General features: G+C 40.9%; 1 protein-coding gene across 1 annotated transcript in view; it reads left to right on the top strand.

The window, feature by feature from the left end:
• The window catches only part of prex2 (phosphatidylinositol-3,4,5-trisphosphate-dependent Rac exchange factor 2), a 317,095-nt gene that overhangs the window by 250,394 nt on the left and 44,724 nt on the right, over window positions 1-21,977 (top strand). Inside the window, exons 36-37 of the mRNA XM_055634430.1 lie at window positions 7,710-7,773; window positions 8,312-8,502. Of these exons, the coding sequence (XP_055490405.1) occupies window positions 7,710-7,773; window positions 8,312-8,502 (255 nt within the window). The remainder of the gene's footprint in view (window positions 1-7,709; window positions 7,774-8,311; window positions 8,503-21,977) is intronic.

A 21,977-nucleotide genomic window follows, 5' to 3' on the forward strand; every position in this document is an offset into this window, starting at 1 on the left:
GATATGGGGAGAAGGCAGGCACGGGTTATTAATTGGGGACGATCAGCCATGATTGCAATGAATCAAACATCGCGGAGCTGCGGGACTGTGGAAAGACCAGCTGCGGGCGGCGGCGCTGAACTTTACACCGGGAGCCTGGGATCTCTAGATGAGATCGCCAGTTGTGGAGCTCCAACTGGCGCGGCCTTGTTGGCTTCGGAAGCCGCGGCCTCCAGTACGGAAGCGGCCGTTCCAGGGTTCCCAAGCCGTTATGAGGACTCTCCCGACGCCGGAGCAATATCACCTGGCGAGAACGGCCTGGAACATTGGGCCTCCATAGAGGCAACTGTGGAGGCCTCAATAGGCCTGACTATGGGTGAACTGGGGTTGGGGACTGGACTTTGTGCCTTCCCTCATAATGGGAACCATTGTGAGGGGGATGTTCTTTATGTTTTAAAATTCTTATTAATGTTATATCTGCATTCTTTTTTTATGTGCTGCAAAATGGCAAGAAGCATTTCACTACGCCTAGGTGTATGTGAATGTGACCAATAAAACACCTTTGGCCTTTGACCTTTGACCTTTGACCTTTGAATGGTGGTGCTGGCTAGAAGGGCCGAATGGCCTCCTCCTGCACCCATTTTCTATGTTTCTATGTTTCTATGTTTCTAGCCTCGTGTAAACAGTACAGAAGAAAGAGACAACCGGCACACCTAACTGAAAGCTCACCCTTTTATACACCCATAAACTAAGGGCACGAAATTACTAGGTGAGGCAAACCTTACAGGCCAATAATCAATACCGATGCAAAATTACTTTGGGAGACAACAATTTTGCCCAATCACAGATCGATATACATTTCATTCTCAATGCACAGAAACAAAGTAGTTACATCTCTAGGTCATGAAGAAACATGCCAGGTGCAGACCACTATTTGGGCCAATCACAGGTACCCACGGGGGACACTGAAACAAAGTAGAAACTAAGTAAGAACCTATAACTTCCCCAACCAATCATATGCATGTATTCAGCTTTATTAATCTTTGCTTTATTTGCTGAAATATATCATGTAAATGACACCAAAGGTAGACACAAAATGCTAGCGTAACTCAACGGGCCAGGCAGCATCTCTGGATGGAAGAATTGGGTGACATTTTGGGTCAAGACCCTTCTTCAGACTGAGCATCAGGGCAGAGGGATTAAATAGATATGGAAGAGTAAGAGATCAAAAGAGTTGAAGCTCAAAGAAATTGTAAAACAGAGCACTGCTGGCTCGGAGGTGACAACAAAGCAAACAGATAAAATGTAATCAGGGGGACACAGACTGGGAAAGGGGAGGGAAGAAGAGAGATGGATAGCAAATGACAGTCATCAAATCAAAAAGCAAATCCAGTCCATGTAAATGACAGGTGTGTGTGAAAAATAACATGTGAAATGCAGACAAAAGGGAAAAATAAAAAACAGCTATTAGAAATCCCTTGATAATACACTACATTGACAATACCTGAATTGCAAAATGGTATATGTATGACATAACCAAAATATAGATTGTAGAATTTAAAGGCAGTATTTGCATATGCCCTGTCACTAAATTTGACAAGAAGTTTGTGAAGTCATTAAAATTATAACATTTGGTCGATTTCATCTTTCCACAATGTTTTCAGTTGCACAAGGTTCGGTAAATGGAATGCTCAGATAAAAGATGATTGACAAAAAGTTATAGCGTTATTGAGCACAAAAACAGGTCCTTCCGTCCACCATGCTGACCATTGTACTCTTCCACATTAACTCCATTTACCAGCACATCGTTCATAACATTTGATAAATTGCTATGCTGGGCTTGTCTAGATACTTTTTAAATGGTATGAGAGAACATGCCTCCAAATGGGGAGCACCTTCCATTTCTGGTCACAATTTGGGTGAAAAACATTTCTCCCCTGATCTCCTCTAAACTACTACCTTTTAATTTAAACCCATGTGCTCTGGTATTGAATACTTCTGTTATGGGGATGTTTCTTGATCTCCACCCTACCTGTGGTTCTCATAATATTGTCTACATTTATCCGCAAAATTCTCCAGCCTAATCCCATCCATTCTATCGCACATAATATTCCAAATGTAGCTGAATCAATGTTTTATGAAGTTGTACCATAAGATCTTCCTTTATATTCTATGCCCCAATGAAGATCGGCATCCTGCATGCCTTCTCGGTCACCTTATTTGCTTGTATTGCCACCTTAAGATATTTTTGGGCACTCACCCCAAGCCCTCTATTCCTTAATACTCTCTTCATAAGTTATAGGAGCAGAATTAGGCCACTCGGCCCATCATGTCTACTCTGCGTTTCAATCATGGCTGATCTATTTTTCCACCTTAACCCCATTCTCCTGCCTTCTCCCCATAACCCATGACACACATACTAATCATGAATCAATCTTTCTCTGCCTTAAAAATATCCATTGGCATATCTGCTTTTGGTCCCTGTCATTATCTCAGTTAACTTTTTTCTCAAAATAATCTCTTGTTTTAAACCACAATGATTTGCCTTTCACTATTACTCATTGTGATTTCTGACTGGGCTGACATTTCTGTCAGTAGTGTTAATTATAATACATCAGTTCCCGTAGGAAAGTTAGAACGGCTAAATTAGTCTTGCTCAACCTGTTAGATGCATTTTTGTATATAAGCCAACAGCAGCAGCAGAGGGAAACTCTGAGGCAGGATTGCAGTTGTAATATTCTGGGTATGATGTGGAATATGCAACCTTTATAAATTGTTCATTGAGGTTCACGAGGCAATGCATCTGTTCTCAAGTCATAAATCTGAAGCAAATGTCCTCCTGTCGTTTACTTTCACAAGCTGAATACAGCAGGGCTGCCAACTCTCACGCTTGAGCGTGACACTCACGCATTTCAGCCAATTCTCACGCCCTCATGCTGAAGACAGAATTCTCACGCTGACAGGCTGTCTTCAGTCCCTGCACAGCAAAGGTTAGGTACGGAGCTACAGCGGAGCTATAGGATCTTTGCTGCACAGTTTGTCTCTTTGCGCCGCATGACAGCGATCTGCACGGATTGGGGAAGCGCGTCGGTCCCGGGCAGTGGGTGTCAGCGCTTTTGTGCGCCGTCTATAAGCGCTGCGCTTCCGGCTGCTGCGGCAACCTCGCTCCCTCCCTCCCTCCCTCCTGCCCTTCAACACACGGCAGCGCCAGTGCCGCCAATCCACGCTACACCGTGCCTGCCAGACTCCCCATTGGGCGGCTGGGGAAAGAGAGGGAGGGGAGAAAGAGAGAGAGAAAGAAATAAAGGGAGGGATGGAGGCAAATAGAGACAGGGGAGGGAATGTAGTGAGGGATTAAAGGAAGGGAAGGAGAAAGAGGAAGCGAGAGGAAAAAGAGGTAGGATGAGGAAAGAGAGGGAGGGGAGGAAAGCGGGAGAGAGGGGGAGGATGGAGGGGAGGAAGGAAAGGTGTGTGTGTGTGTGTCTGTTTCCCTGTGTGTGTCTCCGTGTGTGTGTGTGTGTGTGTGTGTCCCTGGCTGTGTGTGTGTGCGTGTATCGTGTGTGTGTCTCCCTGTGTGTGTGTGTGTCTATGTCTCCCTGTGTGTGTGTGTGTGTGTGTGTGTGTGTCTCCCTGTGTGTGTGTGTCTATGTCTGTGTGTGTGTGTATCCCTGTGTGTGTGTGTCTGTGTCTCCCTGTGTGTGTGTGTGTGTGTCTGTCTGTCTCCCTGTGTGTGTGTGTGTGTCTGTCTCCCTGTCTGTGTGTGTGTGTGTGTGTGTTTGTCTCCCTGTGTGTGTGTGTGTGTGTCTGTCTCCTGTGTGTGTGTGTGTGTCTTCCTTTGTGTATGTGTCTCCCTGTGCGTCTTGTCACATCCTGGCCTTGGACAGGGCTGCCAACTCTCAGGCTTTGAGCTTTGAGCGCTTTGAGCGTGAGAGTCATGCATTTCAGCCAATTCTCACGCTGATGACAGAATTCTCACGCTGTCTTCAGTCCCTGCACAGTTTGTCTTTTTGCGCCATATCACAACGATCTGTGCGGTCTGGGGAAGCGCGTCAGTTTGCGGCTGTGAGTGATGTCGCATCTCTTCTCTTTTCTTTCTTGGTTGGATGTGCAGCCGCCGACAACATGAACCGGAGATAAAACTAACCAGGTGAATCGGTTGTAAAACATGGGGAGGACCACAATGAGGCCAAACATCTAGGACAGGGTTCGGCAACCTACGGCTGAATCCGGCCCGTAACCCGAAAAACCACGTTTTTTTTCAATTTGTTTTCGCGGGGTCGGGGCAGGCGAGCCGACCTGAGAACTGCAGCCAGTCCCTGGGACGCAAGCTGATCTGGGAACGGCAGCCAGTCCCTGGGCACGCAGAGTGCCAATTTGATCATTATGGACAAATTGGGCCAGACACGTACATGTTGTATAACTCCTGACTGTGAAGATCTGAATGGGCTTAGAATTACCATTTAAGCAAAATTGCCCCCACCTTCCCCATTTTGATTCTTGAGATTAATATCCCTTTGCTCTGTTAACAGCGTTAAAGTACTTATGAGGTCAAGTCAGGAAAGGGAACATGTTATTTCATTTTAATTTGCTTTAATTTGTTAGTTGATTGTTTGTTGAGTGCCATCATTTCTGAAATGGTCTTAAAGTAACTTAACTGATATAAAGCAGTAATAAGTGATTTTTGTCCAAACAATTGGAACTTGCATAAAATGTTTGCATTATTAGCAGGACTGACAACACTCACGCATTGAGTGTGAGACTCGCGCATTTCACAAAATTCTCATGCTCTCACGCTGATCACAAAATTTCTCACGCTCAAAAATCTGCGGGTGCTGAAAGTTCAAAATAAAGCAAAAATTGTTTTAGAGGTGAGAAAAACCATGAGGGGAATACCAGGTGAATGCACAGTCTTTTTCCCAGGATATGTGATTCAAGATGGAATTGGTTTAAAGCAGGGCTATCAACCTACCAGCACCAACCCTTCCTCCCCCTTCCTCCCTGAGGCACGGCACACACCTCCCACCCTCACCTCCGGCGGCTCTATGTCCGTCGACCGCTCTGTCCACACCCCATGGAGTTTTAACCCCGGCCCGGAGCCAGGAGTGGACCGGGTGAGTGCCGCCTCCGGAGCCTACTATGGGAGGGGGAACACCCCCTCGCAATTTCTCACTCTCGCACAATGTTGGCAGCCCTGAATACAGTTTCATTGTGATCTATTAATTGGAACTTTCAATCTTCTGTGAGCTTCATACAGATTAATATCTGTCGTAGTTTAGATGAAAATCTTCAATTCCGTGCAGCCTTCATGACATATAATAAAGTATTGTGTGCTCTCCAAGTTGATCATTTCTGGTCTTGTGCCTGATACAGGAAAAAGAATTAGTTCATAACAATTCACAGTTTCCTCATCTCAATCACTCTCCCCAATAAGGCTCTAGGCTTTGTGCCCTCATGACCAAGTGGTTCAAACTTAAACATGCCCTGAACACAGATTGTGTAGCTAAGATATGTCAGCCCTGATTAAAAGCATCCTCTGCAAAACAAAACACTCTTCTGATTTGAGTATAGGAGCAGCGAGGTTAACCATATAACCATATAACCATATAACAATTACAGCACGGAAACAGGCCATCTCGGCCCTACAAGTCCATGCCGAACAAATGTTTTTTTTCCCCTTAGTCCCACCTGCCTGCACTCATACCATAACCCTCCATTCCCTTCTCATCCATATGCCTATCCAATTTATTTTTAAATGATACCAATGAACCTGCCTCCACCACTTCCACTGGGAGCTCATTCCACACCGCCACCACTCTCTGCGTAAAGAAGTTCCCCCTCGTATTACCCCTAAACTTCTGTCCTTTAATTCTGAAGTCATGTCCTCTTGTTTGAATCTTCCCTATTCTCAAAGGTTCTACTGCAGTTGTACAGGGTCTTGGTGAGACCACACCTGGAGTATTGCGTACAGTTTTGGTCTCCAAATCTGAGGAAGGACATTATTGCCATAGACGGAGTGCAGAGAAGGTTCACCAGACTGATTCCTGGGATGTCAGGACTGTCTTATGAAGAAAGACTGAATAGACTTGGTTTATACTCTCTAGAATTTAGGAGATTGAGAGGGGATCTTATAGAAACTTACAAAATTCTTAAGGGGTTGGACAGGCTAGATGCAGGAAGATTTTTCCCGATGTTGGGGAAGTCCAGGACAAGGGGTCACAGCTTAAGGATAAGGGGGAAATCCTTTAAAACCGAGATGAGAAGAACTTTTTTCACACAGAGAGTGGTGAATCTCTGGAACTCTCTGCCACAGAGGGTAGTTGAGGCCAGTTCATTGGCTATGTTTAAGAGGGAGTTAGATGTGGCCCTTGTGGCTAAGGGGATCAGGGGGTATGGAGAGAAGGCAGGTACGGGATACTGAGTTGGATGATCAGCCATGATCATATTGAATGGCGGTGCAGGCTCGAAGGGCCGAATGGCCTACTCCTGCACCTAATTTCTATATTTCTATGTTTCTATGTTTCCTGCTTCTCTGGAAGCAAGTATATCTCTCTGTACCTTATTTCACAGCTATAACATTGATATTCCGAGCTCTTTTTATTTTCATGAATGGTATGATTGTACTTGTGTATGGTATGATCTGCCCAGATGGCAATGAAATCAAACTTTTTCACTGTATATCAGTACGTGTGACAATGATAAATCGGTATCTATACCAATACTGTTGTTAATCTGTCATCCTGAAAAGCCGTGCCAATGCTCATTTCATAAAGTGACATTTTAATAGTCAATATACAGATATGTGATTGAATTAGAATTGAAACATTTACTGCGAACATCCACATACGTAACTGGTGATCAATAATTCAGGAGGTTATCAAGGTCCTTACAATGGTTTCCATTTCATGATCTGATCTTCCATTTGATGATAGGGGTTACTGAAACTCCATCTCCACATTTTTTATTCCTGGAGTAAAACGGGAGTGCCCACTAATAAAAAAAAAAAGCTGATATAATTTACCATTAAATAAAATTGATAAATTGTTGATTATTTATTATGCAAGTTTTCTGGGTCTATTAATCTTATGATAATATGGTACTTGAAACTTGAGCTTTTTCTCTGCTGTGGCATCTTACATTCGTATGTCTGAAGATGGTTTCTTTAAATAGCAGGCCCATAAATTTAAGATGGAACAAGGTTAGCGGTATTTATTAATTCAATCCAAGGATCACTAACGGCCAGAATTTGTTTTTAGTTTCCATGGATAATAACCAACATTTGTCAAAAGATTACCATATCACCTATATCATGATATCAATATGAGTTTTAATGGAACACTTATAAAACACAAGTAGTTGCCAAAAATAACATTGAATCACATATTTAGAAGTAGTAGAATGTAAATGATTGATAGTTCCCTTTTGCCTGAAGAAAAATGTATTATTTTTCTTTGGACGGGGAAGGGTGTGTCGGAGATTCTAATGGAGGGGATGTAGGTGACTACATTCCTCATAATGTTTGTTGAGACCATTGCGTCTGATTCTCATTCAAAAGCGTGGCGTTCTCATTTAGATAATTGCTTTTGGCTTTATTCCAACACTTTTGGGCAGCGAGGACTTACACGCATTTTTGAATGGAAAAGCACAATTCCTGGAATTACTGCTCCATTATCAATTTGTATGTGCTTAACTTCTTCATGTAATGCTAACTAATGGCTTTATTCCCTGAACAGGGCTTTTTATCTGGAGAAATCAAATTTGCCTCCAAATTCATCAAAAGCTGCTGCAATTGATAAGGTAATGTAGATAACATGAACATTTTTACACCTAAATTTATGTTTATTTCATACATGTCTTTAGTTATATTAAAATGTAATTAAATTAAAGGGTGGTGAATCTGTGGAATTCATTGCCACAGACTGCTGTAAAGATCAATTCACTGGATATTTTTAAGGCGTAGATTGACAGATTCTTGATTTGTAAGGGTGTCAGGTTATGGGATGAAGGCAGGAGGTTGGGGTTGAGGGGGAAAGATAGATCAACCATGATTGAATTACAGAGTAGATTTGATAGGCCGATTGGCCTTATTCTGCACCTAGAACTTATGGGTAGGATTGCTTTAATTTTTCAAAGTTTGTTTATGTAAAACTTAATATTGATAATTTTTCCTCAGAACATTGATGGGTTTAAATTCTTTTCATCGAGCAGGAAATTGCAGAGAGTAGAAGCACTGTTCAAATTTTAATATTTATTTAATTTAATTTTATTGTTTAATTTTTTCCCTCCGAGCTATTTGCAAGTATTAAATTCAGTATCATTTGCTCTCTGCCTCCAGCTTATGCGGCCCCTCAATGCACTGGATGAACTTCATCGACTGATGGAATCATTTATTGGGTCAAAACGTATGGCAGCCTGCACTTATACTGCTTGTACAGCCTCTGGCGTGGGATTGTTGTCAGTTTCTTTTGAACTCTGCAATCGTTTGGGAGCTTGCCACATCATAATGTGCAATAGTGGAGTCCACAGGTTTGAGACGTGTTTTGATTTCATGTTGTTGTGACTTTGAATGGAGTTCAGAGTTGTAGATGTATAAATCTTTATTCCGCACAGTTAATGGACCTGGTGAAAGATTCTCTCAGTAGAGTCTCGTGAGAATATCTCTAAACTCCAGGTACTTTGAAATTTTATGCTAGTCAAGCAGGTGATTAAATAGTGTCTCAATAGTTACAATTGCATAATTTACTTCAGTATATTTGAGGGTAAGCAGAGGGTCCATAAAATTACATATTTTCAGCGGGAGAACATCTTACCAGGCACTTCCTTGGCTTTAACTTAAACCACTTTCGAACACCTTTTATTGGAATCCAGGCAACCAAATCAGATTTATTTTACCATTGCATTGGGAGATGGTTCTCTGGAAACACAAGTAACAAATATTGAGTGACAAAACAAATATGACAATTACAATTACTCTGTCACAGTTGTGCTCGGTATTTTATCTAAAATGTCTGTTTCTTAGATTGATGTCCACACATAAACTCTATTGTTTGTATGTTTGGTTAATGCACATGATAATTTTTCATGGTGACATCAGGTTTTTGAAAATAAATTAGAGCATCGTGTCTAAGAGATTGAAAGGACAGCAGCCCATATCATAGATTCACAAGAAATCAGAGTAACAGGAATAGTGTTTGCTGGGTGTGGGTGGATGGATAAGATGCCTATGGAGCTGGAAGATGTAACAGAGTTATTATGGGGAGTGCATATGAGAGTTTTATACATGGAGAATATAAAATTAACTAATATGAAATTAACATTGGTAAATAAGACAAGCCTTGATGGGTCAGCAAGCCTAATGAGAAATAGGATCTTATCTGGATTTTAACTATGGGGCAAACTGTCCAGCAGTTCAACTAGAGCAAAATGAACTATGTCTTTACTGAGTGACTCCCCATATTTACTGATGGGTGGACCTCAAATATCTATTCTGCTGCAGTTTTGATCTTCTGCATGTACTGTATTGTCAGAAAATCAATCAGATCTTCTGAGGTTATTATATTGAGCCCCATAAAGAATGGGAGAGCCACTTCATCTTTGCCTCAAGAAGGTAACTTCAACACCTTTCTTGAACTTCTTTAGCTGCTCTGCCAGGTTTAATTGAGTTTACAATGGCGGATGAATTATCCAGTGAGTAAATAGTTGAAATTATACCAAGGTCACATTCAGATCACCTGACATCAATTTGCAGAGATTAGTGAGGCTCTAGCCTAATTCTGGAAGTTACCTTAGCAACCCAGTGAAAAACCCGATTCAAAAATGGCAGTATAGTGGGAAGAGGGAACCTAGTAGCAAAGAGGAATTTTCCTTAATTTATGTCATGGGATAGAATACAATATATTTGCGACTGCATTCTGTAGTCCTGAATTACAATCATGGAGTGCAATGCAATGCTGCCATTGTATAGTGCATTTAGCATACATGGCTGAGAATAAAGTTCCACTTCCATGTTCAATGCTTTCTGCACTTGCAGGATTCTTGAAAGGTTAATTGCTGGTGCAGGATTCCCAAAAGATTAATTTGCAAGTTGTTTGAGTCGGTAATAAGGAAGGCAAATTCAATTCGGCTTTCATTTTGTAAGAATTGAAATATAAAAGCATGCATGTAATGTTGAAGCTTTAAAAGGTGCTGGTCAGGCCACATGGAGTATTATGAGCAACTTTGGACCCCATATCTGAGGAAGGATGTGCTGCCGTTGGAGAGGGTCCAGAGGAGGTTTACAAGAACAATCCCAGGGATGATTAGGTTAACATACGATGAGCGTTTGATGGCTCATGGTCTGTACTCACTGGAGTTTAGAATGATGAGGTGTGATTGCATTGAAACCTACCCAGCAATGAAAGGTTTAGATAGAGACTTGTGAAGAGGATGTTTCCAGTAGTGGGAGAATATAGGACAGTCCCAGAATAAAAGGTCATGCCTTTCGAATAGAGATGAGAAGGAATTTATTTCGCACAAGGTTGGTGAATCTGTGGAATTCATTACCACGGATGGCTTTGAAGACCAAGTGATTGGGTATTTTTAAAGCAGAGACTGATAGGTTCTTGATTAGTAATGGCATCAAAGGTCATGGGGAGAAGGCGGGAGAATGGGTTTGAGAGGGAAAACTAGCTTATTTATTTATTTAAAAAATATATATATTTTATTAGAAGAAATTGTACAAGAATAAAGCAATTGGCATGAGAGTTATACAATTTTCGTACAGCTTCATTTTTAACTTTTTATAAATTGATACATAAATCAAAAAAAAAAAGAAATGGAAAGAATGAAGAAAAAGTAGAAAGATGCAAAAGAGAGAGAAGAAAAGACCCCTGAACTACCAAAGAAGTGCGATAAGAAAAAAGAGAAAGGAGAGAAAAAACCCCGGAGATATGCCCCGCTACCCTTCCCCTTCCCCCCCCCCCCCCCCCCCCCCCCCACCACCCATTCCAAGCATCGGTTTAAATTTGTGTTCAACCATTCAGTCGTTGAAGAAATTCAATGAAAGGTGACCATGTTTTGGAGAATTGGTCTACTTTATCAGCCAAAATAAGCCTAATGTTTTCTAAATGTAGTCTCGGACATGTCAGTGATCCACATCTTCACTGTGGGATCTGTTATCTTTTTCCAGAATTTGAGTATAAGTTTTTTCGCAGTTATTAGGCCAGCGTCTTTGAAATATCGTTAACTTAGAACAGGCCTCTGACATTCCTAAAGTTATTAGTTTTGTATCTGATTCCAGTTTAATTTTAAGTGTTTTAGAGAAGATATCGAATAATCCCATCCAGAAGTTTTGTATCTTTATACAGGATGCAAAGGAATGGGTTAAGATAGCTTCTTGGAGGTGACATTTATCACAGATAGGGGAGACAGTTGGGAAGATCTTATTCAATTTAGTCTTTGAATAGTATAGCCTATGCAGTATTTTGAATTGTATCAGGGAATGCCTGACATTGAGAGAGCAGTAATGTATGTATAGTAGGCTTTCCTCCCATATACCTTTTGAAATTGATAAACGCAACTCGTCTTCCCATGCTCGCCAATATATCTCAGAAGGTGGGGTATCCACATTTAAAAGAGTGTTATAAATGTAAGATATCAACTTACTTGTGTCGGCATGTCTATTCAAACAATATATCTGGACCCATAAAAGGGCAGTCTTGTGTGTATGTTTTCACATAATTGCGGATTTGAAGATATCAAAAAAAGATTGCTTGCTTTCAAATTATATTTCTCCTGTAGTTCTTGAAAAGAGAGGAAAGTCCCCTTCTTATAGAGGTCTCCCACGGTTTTAATTCCTAGGCTTTTCCATTACGCAAACGCCTTATCTAAAGTAGACGGTTTAAACAAAGGATTGTTAGCAATAGGTAAAAGGAGAGACAAATTTCTCTGTTTGAGACTTAATTTCAACTGTTTGCAGATACATAGGGTACTGTGTATTATCGGATTTTGCTCATACGTTGATTTATTCAGATGTATTGGAGATAGAAGAATCGAGCCTATGTTAAAAGGCAAACAATCTTCCCTCTACATTTTTAACCAATTTACCTGTTGACATGTATCGTCCAACCAGAAAATTATATTTTTGATGTTAGTCGTCCAGTAGTTGAAAAGAAAGTTAGGAAGAGCTAATCTTCCATTTTCTTTGGATTTACACAGATGTCTTTTGTGTATTCTGTGGGTTTTGTAGTCCCAAATGAAGTTTGTAATAATAGAGTCAATTTTTTGGAAAAACTTTTGGGGAGATATATCGATATTGATTGAAATAAACATAGGAGTTGTGGAAGGAAGATCATCTTTATGGCGTTTACTCTACCTATAAGGGAAATAGGGAGTGTTTTCCAGAATTTAATGTAGGCATTTAGTTTAGTAATTAGTGGTTGGAAATTTGTTTTAAATAGAGAGGTGTATTTTCTAGTCACGTAAACTCCGAGATATCTAAATTTTTCAGTAACAATTCTGAAGGGAAATTTTTGGAGTTGAGAGGGATCTTGAGCTTTTATTGGCATAATTTCACTTTTATTCCAATTTATTCTATAACCTGAAAAGGCACCAAATTGTTCTATAACGTTTAATACATTTGGGATACTAACTTGGGAATTAGTAATGTATAAAAATACATCGTCTGCATGTAACAAAATATTGTTGCTGGTATATTTAATGTTATATCCATGAATACCCTTATGTACTCTAATACTCTAAAGCAAATAACATTGGTGAAAGGGCGCATCATTGTCTGTTACCCCTGGATAAGTGATATTTAGGTGAAAGAATTTGGTTTGAAAGTATTCTGGCTGTCGGATTATTATATAACAGCTTCACCCATGAAATGAAGTTTTCTCCTAATTGGAATTTTTCCAACACTGAAAAGATAAGCCCATTCTACTTGGTCAAAAGCTTTTTCTGCGTCTAGAGAGATAATTGTTAAATCTTCATTTGTCGTTCTGTGCGAGTATATTATATTAAACAAACGTCTCAAATTATAAAACGAATGTCGATTAGGTATAAACCCAGTTTGATCTGGATGTATTAATTTATTAATAAACAGGCTTAAACTGCGTGCCAAAGTCTTGGCTAATATCTTCTGGTCTGTATTTAAAAAAATTATTGCCCTATCTGATCCAGGATCTTAAAGGTTTTTATATTTTTTGGGGATCAGTGCAATGGTTTATTCAACAAGGGTTTGTGGTAAAGTCTGTTCTTTAAAAGCTTGAATATAAAGGGCTCGTAAGCGTGGGGAAATTGAATTATTGGATTTTTTGTAAAATTCATCACTAAACCCGTCCGGACCTGGTGTTTTTCCACTTTTCAGTGATTTAATAGTCTCTACAATGTCTTTTGTTGTTATCTCAGCACCTAATTCATCCTGTTCCTCCTCATTAAGGGATGGGTGGTTGCAATTTTCAAGAAAACTTTTCATCTTTGCAGGGATGTTGTTTGTGATGAGTATTGAGTTTGATAGAATTTTTTAAATCTTTCATTAATATCTTTAGGCAGTGTGAGCAACTCTCCTTTTTCTGATCTAATTTTTTGAATAGTATGGTCCTTCTCAGATTTGTGGAGTTGGCGTGCCAGATGTTTGTGTGGTTTGTCACCAAATTCAAAGTTTTTTTTGTCTTAGTATATTGAAATATCCTAATAATTTTTGCAGAAAAGATCTGATTTAATTTAAATTTTAATGCAGCTATCTTATTATGTTTTGCAGTGGTTGGGTCAATCACATTTTCTAAGTCAATCTGTTTAATCTGTTTTTCTAGTTCCAATTGTTCTGTCCTGTTTTTCTTGTTTTGAAAAGCTTGGTAAGAGACAATACAGCCTCTGATAAAGGCCTTGAAAGATTCCCACAATGATATTGCAGAGATACCAGGTGTTTCGTTTGTCTCAAAGAATATTTGTATCTGTAGCTTCAGATAGTCACAACAACTTGGCTCAGTAAGTATTTGTGGGTGGAATCTCCAGAACACTTTTTATTATACATTTCTTCTAGTTTTAAGGAGAAGGTTAATGGACAATGGTCCGAAATTATATTTGGGGTTATAGGTAAAAGGGATAAGTTTTGCATCCGCCAGGAAATAATCAATTCGTATATACGTTTTGTGAACACCTGAATAAAAAGAGTATTCTCTTCCGGATGGATTGGCAATCCTCCATACATCGGTTATGTTTGTATTATTTATATAGGTATTTAAAAGTTCACTCGATTTTGATTTTGAAGTACTTTCCTTTTGATGTGAAGATTTATCCAAATATTGATCTAATACACAATTTAGGTCTCCAATTATCAGAATCTGCTGGCAGGAGTCTAAGATTATATTAAATATTTTATTAAAGAATTGTGGATTATCGAAATTAGGCGCATAAATGTTCACCATAGTCAATGGGATTGAGTATAATTCCCCAGATATTTTACTGTACCTGCCTTCCTTATTGGCTATAGTGGATTTGTGTTTGAATGGTATACCTTTGCAAATTAGGATTGCAGTTCCTCGTGCTTTGGAAGAAAAAGTAGAATTATATAATTGACCAATCCAGCTACCCTTCAGCCTGTTTTGAGCTCCATTTTTGAGATGCATCTCCTGTAGACATATTATATCAGTATTAACAGAATTTAGATGGGCTAGTACTTTGCCCCTTTTAATTGACTCGTTAACGCCCCTAACGTTCTAACTACAAAATGTAATTCCTCCAATTATCCTAGCAACGTCGTCTTGCATTTTAAAACTTACATGGTTTCCTTTGATTCAAATGGTCCAACACAATATTTGAAATTATTCCTTTAATTGCTGGGTGGGTGAGCCCTGTTCCATTTTCCCCTATCCCCCAGAGATATCTCCCAGAAAAGTGTGCATTAATAAAGATGGTTAAGATGTTTAGTAGAAAAGGTAGAAAGTGAAAAAGAAAAACAATGGAAATTGTAGCATAGAGAAATGCTATTGGTGAATACCACCCAACGGTGGTGTGGTTCATGATAACCTCCGTAGATGATGTTAATAATAAGTAATCCTGCTCCTTAATGAGTTAATAAACACTAAACAGAACAGACCACAAAAAACAATATATAAATCCGTCAAGGTATCAGCATTCCCAAGTTAAGTATCTTATTGTACTCTAATTAAGTAGTTAAATATTGGATAATTAGACTAATATATAGTACCTATTACATAACTTTCTAATAGTATTGTGTTGGCATATTAAACCGACTCAAAAGTCAGTGAACTTATGGCAACTTGTTGATTGCCAATGACGTTTACATAGACAAAGTAAACTCTCTCTCGCTCCCTCACTATCTCCCTCCCTCTGCCTCTCTCAACCTTTCCAAAACTTTCCAACTCAATCTCTAAGCTTTCCAAAACTTACCAAAACTTGCCCAACACTTTCCCAATCCGCCTCCCACAATCGTTCTCTCTCTTCCCCTCTCTCTGCCCCTCTTCCTTTTCCCCATCCCTCCCTCCTCTCCCAAGACTTTCCACAACTTCCTCTAACTTACTCTCACTTACATTAACTCTCTACCGCTCCCTCTCCCTCCCTCTCCTTCTCTCTCTCTGCTACTCTACCCCTATCCCTCCCCTTCTCTACCTTACTCCCTCTCTCTCTGTCACAATCTCTCAAATTCTCTGTTTGACATATTAACCGACTCTGTGTCAGTAGATTTAGAGGGGAAAATAGTTCAACCAATTGGCCGAATGTCCTAATTCTGAACCTACGTCCTCTGGTCTTATAGATTAGCACAATCCAGGCAGGAGAATGGGGTTGCAAAGGAAAAAATAGATCAGCCGCGATTGAATGGTCAAACAGATTCGATGGGCTGATTGGCCTAATTCTTCTCTATATGTTATGTTCTTGTGGTTTATCTTTCGTTTTGAAAGCAGTCAGAATATGATTAGACAAAGAGGCTTGACGTTTGACTATTGGTTTCATGTGATTCACTTATATTTGCTAATTGTAATTTTTCCTATCCCTTGGATTATTATTGATTATCCTTGGATTACAGTTACTGGAGAATCATTGCTTAAAATCCCAACAATCTCAAATTTACCTGCCCGATAACAGTATCACAGACCTGTCTCACCAAGTCCTGAAGCCAAGTGATGAGGCACTGATGGTGGCAATGTAACTGTGACAAATTGCAGCCAGATCAGGCTTACCTGTGAAACTCAATTGGAAAATATTGATAGACAGTATTGCCATGACCTCAGCTCTACTGTCTGTCAGTTATCAAGATTTTTCAACGGGTTTGTTATAAAATGTATATATTTTTTAGAAAATAAAACCAACTAAAGCACCTAAAACATTTTTAAATGAATAAAAAAGACATTAAATACAAATAATTGAAGAAAAAGTAGTACTTCAATTCCTTCCTCAGAATGCTCAATGAAATGAAAAGTCTTGTAGAGCCTGCACCAGCTCTAACCTGATGCAAGAACCGAGTGCAATCCGCCAATGTCATTGCTGGGGAATCTCCGTAAGCTTCTACTCCAAACCTGGTCTCCTATATTTACCAGCAAACTATTAAGCATAGTTGCCAGAACCAGCAGTCACAGATTAAGAATAAGGGGTAGGCCATTTATGCCTGAGATTAGGATAAACGTTTTCACCCAGAGAGTTGTGAATCTGTGGAATTCTCTGCCACAGAAGGCAGTGGAGACCAATTCACTGGATGTTTTCAAGAGAGAGTTAGATATAGCTTTTCTGGCTAACTGAATCAAGGAATATGAGGAGAAAGCAGGAACGGGGTACTGATTTTCAGATTCAGATTCAGATTCAGATTCAATTTTAATTGTCATTGTCAGTGTACAGTACAGAGACAACGAAATGCATTTAGCATCTCCCTTGAAGAGCGACATAGCAAACGATTTGAATGAAAAGATAATAAGTGTCCGGGGGGGGGGGGGGGGGGGGGGGTGGTGATTGGCAGTCACCGAGGTATGTTGTTTAGTAGAGTGACAGCCGCCAGAAAGAAGCTGTTCCTCGACCTGCTGGTTCGGCAACGGAGAGACCTGTAGCGCCTCCCGGATGGTAGGAGGGTAAACAGTCCATGGATGGGGTGAGAGCAGTCCTTGGCGATGCTGAGCGCCCTCCGCAGACAGCGCTTGCTTTGGACAGACTCAATGGAGGGGAGCGTGGAACCGGTGATGCGTTGGGCAATTTTCACCACCCTCTGCAATGCCTTCCGGTCGGAGACAGAGCAGTTGCCATACCATACTGTGATGCAGTTGGTAAGGATGCTCTCGATGGTGCAGCGGTAGAAGTTCACCAGGATCTGAGGAGACAGATGGACCTTCTTCAGTCTCCTCAGGAAGAAGAGACGCTGATGAGCCTTCTTGATCAGAGTAGAGGTATTGTGGGTCCAAGAGAGGTCATCGGAGATGTTGACTCCCAGGAACCTGAAGCTAGAAACACGTTCCACCTCCGTCCCGTTAATGTGGATGGGGGTGTGCGTGCCGCCTCTGGACTTCCTGAAGTCTACAATGAGCTCCTTGGTCTTCTTGGAGTTAAGGGCCATTTTGGATGATCAGCCGTGATCATATTGAATGGCGGTGCTGGCTCGAAGGGCCGAATGGCCCACCCCTGCACCTATTTTCTATGTTTCAATATTTAGCAACAAAAGTGGGGCAGCATTGACCACAGATTAATATTGCACTATTTGTATCCTCTCCTGAAAGTTCCATAACTGGACTTATTATCTGACTAACATTTTGACGAAACTTGGACTCTGAATGTAAACTTCAAATGGATTAAAACATTTCCTACACCAGAATGATTCAAGCATCATACCAATACTGTTCATTGATGACTCATAACAATTCAGTATTGCTGCATTACATCCTCATTTTTATAACTCAATTTGATATAGGACATAGTTTTTAAGAGATGGTTTTACCTGGTTGGATTATTTAGTTACCCCAACAATTTATAAATAAGATTCATCTTCTCCTGATGTTGATATTGTGTAGAAACAACACCATTGATCTGATTTGGAAAGATCAGGAAAACCTTGCTAACATTTTAAAGTTTTTTTTCAAGTTAAGATATTTGTTACTGTCCAGATATTTTCCATTTACAAATGAATCACATATGTGAAAGGATGTACTTGTCTTATATGGAGTGGAGTTTAATTCAGAAGGTTGATTAGTTTGATGAGTGGATGTGTGCAGAAATTGATCAGGATTGTCCTCTGCTCACTGGTAATTAGAAGAATGAATTCTGCACATTCTTAGAAGAATTGGTAGATGGAAGCTGAAAGCATGTTTTATTTAGCTGCATAGTCTAGAGCCAGGGGAATGTACTATGGATAAGTGCTGTGCTCAGAATGTGAGTGTATTCAGGGCTGAGATCAAATTTGGACACCAAGAATATGAAGTGTGAGGAACATAAATGTTTCAAAACGGTGAAAAGATAAAGATAATGCAAAAAGAAACCAGACATTAGTAGATTAATACACAATTAGATAACGTCCATCACAATTGAATAGGTGGTCAGTCGTGAGGTACAATTAGGTTTGCGTCGTTTGTTTTCAGAACCTCATGGTTGTAGGAAAGTAGCCTTTCTGAACCTTGTGATGTGGGACTCCAGGCTTCTGTACCTCCTGCACAACTGTTGCAGCAAGAAGACGCATGACCCAGATGGTGGAGATCACTGATGATGGATGCTGCCTTCTTGAGGCAGCACCTCATGTTGATGCTTTTGATGGTTGGGAGGACTGTGGCCACAGTTCACCACATCTGCAGTCTCTTACATTCCTGTGCATTGGAATTGATGTTACAGACCATGACACCACCATTCAAGATATTTCCAAAGTGCATCTGTCAAAATTTGTTGGAGTATTTGGTGGCATATTGAATTCCTTTAAACTACTTGAAATCCACTTATGATAAGCCAATATTTTACTTCAATAAAATGCTATTTATGCCAGGTGCTGCATCAATAATGCGATAAAACTATCAGTAGTGAAATGCTTTGGAACTAGACTGATCCTATCAAAAGCACTCTCCTATCTAATATCACCATAAAGCTGCAAAATGTGTTAATTCTACTTGAGGCTGTGGGTGTTAGTCTGTAACCATTCTTGCAATAGATGATGGGAAAATCAATCAGATATGCACAAACTGAAGTAGCCTCAGGGCATATTTTCAAGCAAGTAAGGAAGGAAAGATGTAATTAAACAGCGTGGGAAGCTCAGTCACTGAAAACTACTAATATGCATTCATTTGAAACTATCTCCTCATTCTCCTCCCCCCCCCCCCCCCCCCCCCATTAACTGGTTGGCAAGTAAACATTCATTATCTTTGTAGTTTGATCCCGGCGCAAGGTTGAAAAACTAGTGATGGAGTATTTTCTTTGGTATTATCCCTGTAGGAATGGGGCAATTTAGGAGAAACAGAGAAAACATTTTTTTTAAATGGAGACAAACATGCTCCTGATTGTAAAAGGTTATTTTCCAAAGACTGCACGCAATTTTTTTTTTTTTGTCAGAATAGTTCCCATTTGGAACACATGGGCCATGTTTTAATGCATAATTCAGTGTGCAAATCATCTTTGTTGGGTTTCTGATTTTTTTTTAGTTCCATTGGGGATCTGGTTACAATAGCTCATGCTTTGCACACCAATAGAGGATACAATCATTTTTCAGTTCCAGTGTATTCATTGACTCATTTGGCAAAATAGCCAGGCAAGGATCAGACCTTAATGCTTTTACACACTATAAGTACGTGATCGCATGCGGAAGGGGAGTGGGGAAGTGGTGGCTGATCCAGATGCACCTCTCATTCTGCAGTAATGTCCTTGCTTAACAAACTTACAGCAGCAGCGAAACCAGAGGTAGCATTGAATGTGCAGAATTACCCCTAAGACCCAAACATTTGGTGCATAAATAGTAATAAAAGTGTGGTAGAAAGGGTCTGCTTGAGCTCCTGCCTTTTCATGAAGGCATAGCAGGATCATCACCAGGGCCTGCTGCCATTTTCCTCAGGAAATGATGGGCGAAAGGAAATGTTCTCTAAACCTGTGTCCAACATTGCTACACCACCACCATATTTTAATAACATATCAGGGTGTTGAATGCTCACATGGACATTTTTTTACAAATGTAGCTAAAATAACTTATCATACCAACATAAAAAAATATGACACCTTAAATTCAGGTATGCAAACTTGAACATATAATGCACACCATTTTAAATTTTAGTCTTTATATTAAAGGGACTGTCCCACTGCGGCAACCTAATCTGCGAGTTTAGAAGAGTTTGCCCTCTACTCAAACTCGCAGCATGGTCGACACGTGGTCCTAGGAGGTCCTATGAGGACACTTGAACTCTCTTTCATGCTCGAGGGAAGTTCCCGAATACTCACGGCCTCAGCTAGGTCGCGGAAAGATTTTTCCGCGAGTAAAAATTGGTCGGCATGGTTCCTTTTAACTCATAGTGCAGTGGAGTGGGACTGCTATGTAGTTACAGGTAGCCAAGGGCAGCCGTATGCAATCTCCTTCGCTGACCGGGCATTTTAATTGGCTCACTGAAGTTTTCAGGACCAAGGAAAACCGACCGGTAGGTTAAATGCCCACTAAACTTTATTAAACACTAGACTAAGTGGGACCCGTTGGGTCCCAGCATCACACGGGAGGGCTGGTCACCAATGCAATATTCCACCTCTCCACCAATTCCAATACTGCTCGCCAGTGGGGGTGGGGGGGGGGGGGGGAGGCTGTCTGTTGCGCTAGTATGGGTGTTGCGGGCCGAAGGTACTGGTTTCCAGAGGGCTAGTATAGACATTGTGGGCCGTATGGATGCTTGGGCAGGCATCCAACTGTTGCAACAATTTTAAAAGCCAAGCCAAGGCAAACAATTGGGCTGCAGACACCTGACAACCAAAATTCATTTTGAGAACACAAACTTGTTTAAAAAAAAAAAGGAGAGGCAAACAATTGGGCTGCAGACACCTGACAAACAAAATTCATTTTGTGAACACAAACTTTTTAAAAAGGGCTGCAGCCACTTTACAGCCGCATCGAGGGGATTCTCCGTGGAGTAGACGTGCGTTCAGTGTTATTCGCAGCTCAGAGAGCCATGACCCTCTCACTTCCTGGTCTGGCAGAGAGAGTGAGGCACGACACTTCCTGGTTTTATAGTCCCTCCTCCTGCCGCCAGCGGGGGCAGCAGAGAGAATGGTGAATTTTGTAAAAACATTAATATCTCTCTCATTTTTCATCGACGGAAACAATCCCCCACACTCATATGGCGGAGGGGGGCTCTGAGTGAGGAGGGCAAAAATGACGGCCATAGGTGGTGGCGTTCTCTCGCAAATCGCAGCACAGTCGACCAAAAGCGGTCAAGATAAGAGATTTAGTAATATCGATCGTCTGACTTCTTAAAAGTGGCTCCACACCTCTCCTCCTCGCTCCCTCTTCGCCGCCCCCCGCGCTCTCTAAAGGACTTAGCGTACACTGTGCAGCCGTCTTTTACCTTCCTCTTCATCGCAGGTGTGAATTTCAGACAGCGCTACCCCACTTTCCCTGGCCCCCGACTTTGCGATGTGTGTGTGTGTGTGTGCGCGTGTGGACGGCCGATCCAGTTCGAGGTTTTTCAGGCAAGTGCCCTCCAGCTTGAAGGTCGAAGACACTCTTCTGAATTCACGGATTAGGTTGCCGCAGTGAGACGGGGCGGTCCCACTGCGGCAACCTAATCTGCTAGTTTAGAAGAGTTTCCCCTCGACTCAAACTCGCAGCATGGTCAACATGTGATCCTATGAGGTCACTGGAACTCTCCTTCAGGCTCGAGGGAAGTTCCCGCCAACTCGTGGCCTCAGTTTGGTTGGGGAAAATTTTTTAGCATGTTGAAAATTTTTCCGCGAGTAGAAACTGGTCGGCATGGTTCTTTTGAACTCGTAGTGCAGTGGAGTGGGGTCGCTATGTAGTTGTAGGCAGTTGAGGGCCTTCGCTGACTGGCCATGTTAATCTCCTTTGCTGACCA

Source organism: Leucoraja erinacea, chromosome 4 (assembly GCF_028641065.1).
Source record: "Leucoraja erinacea ecotype New England chromosome 4, Leri_hhj_1, whole genome shotgun sequence".
NCBI lineage: Eukaryota > Metazoa > Chordata > Chondrichthyes > Rajiformes > Rajidae > Leucoraja > Leucoraja erinaceus.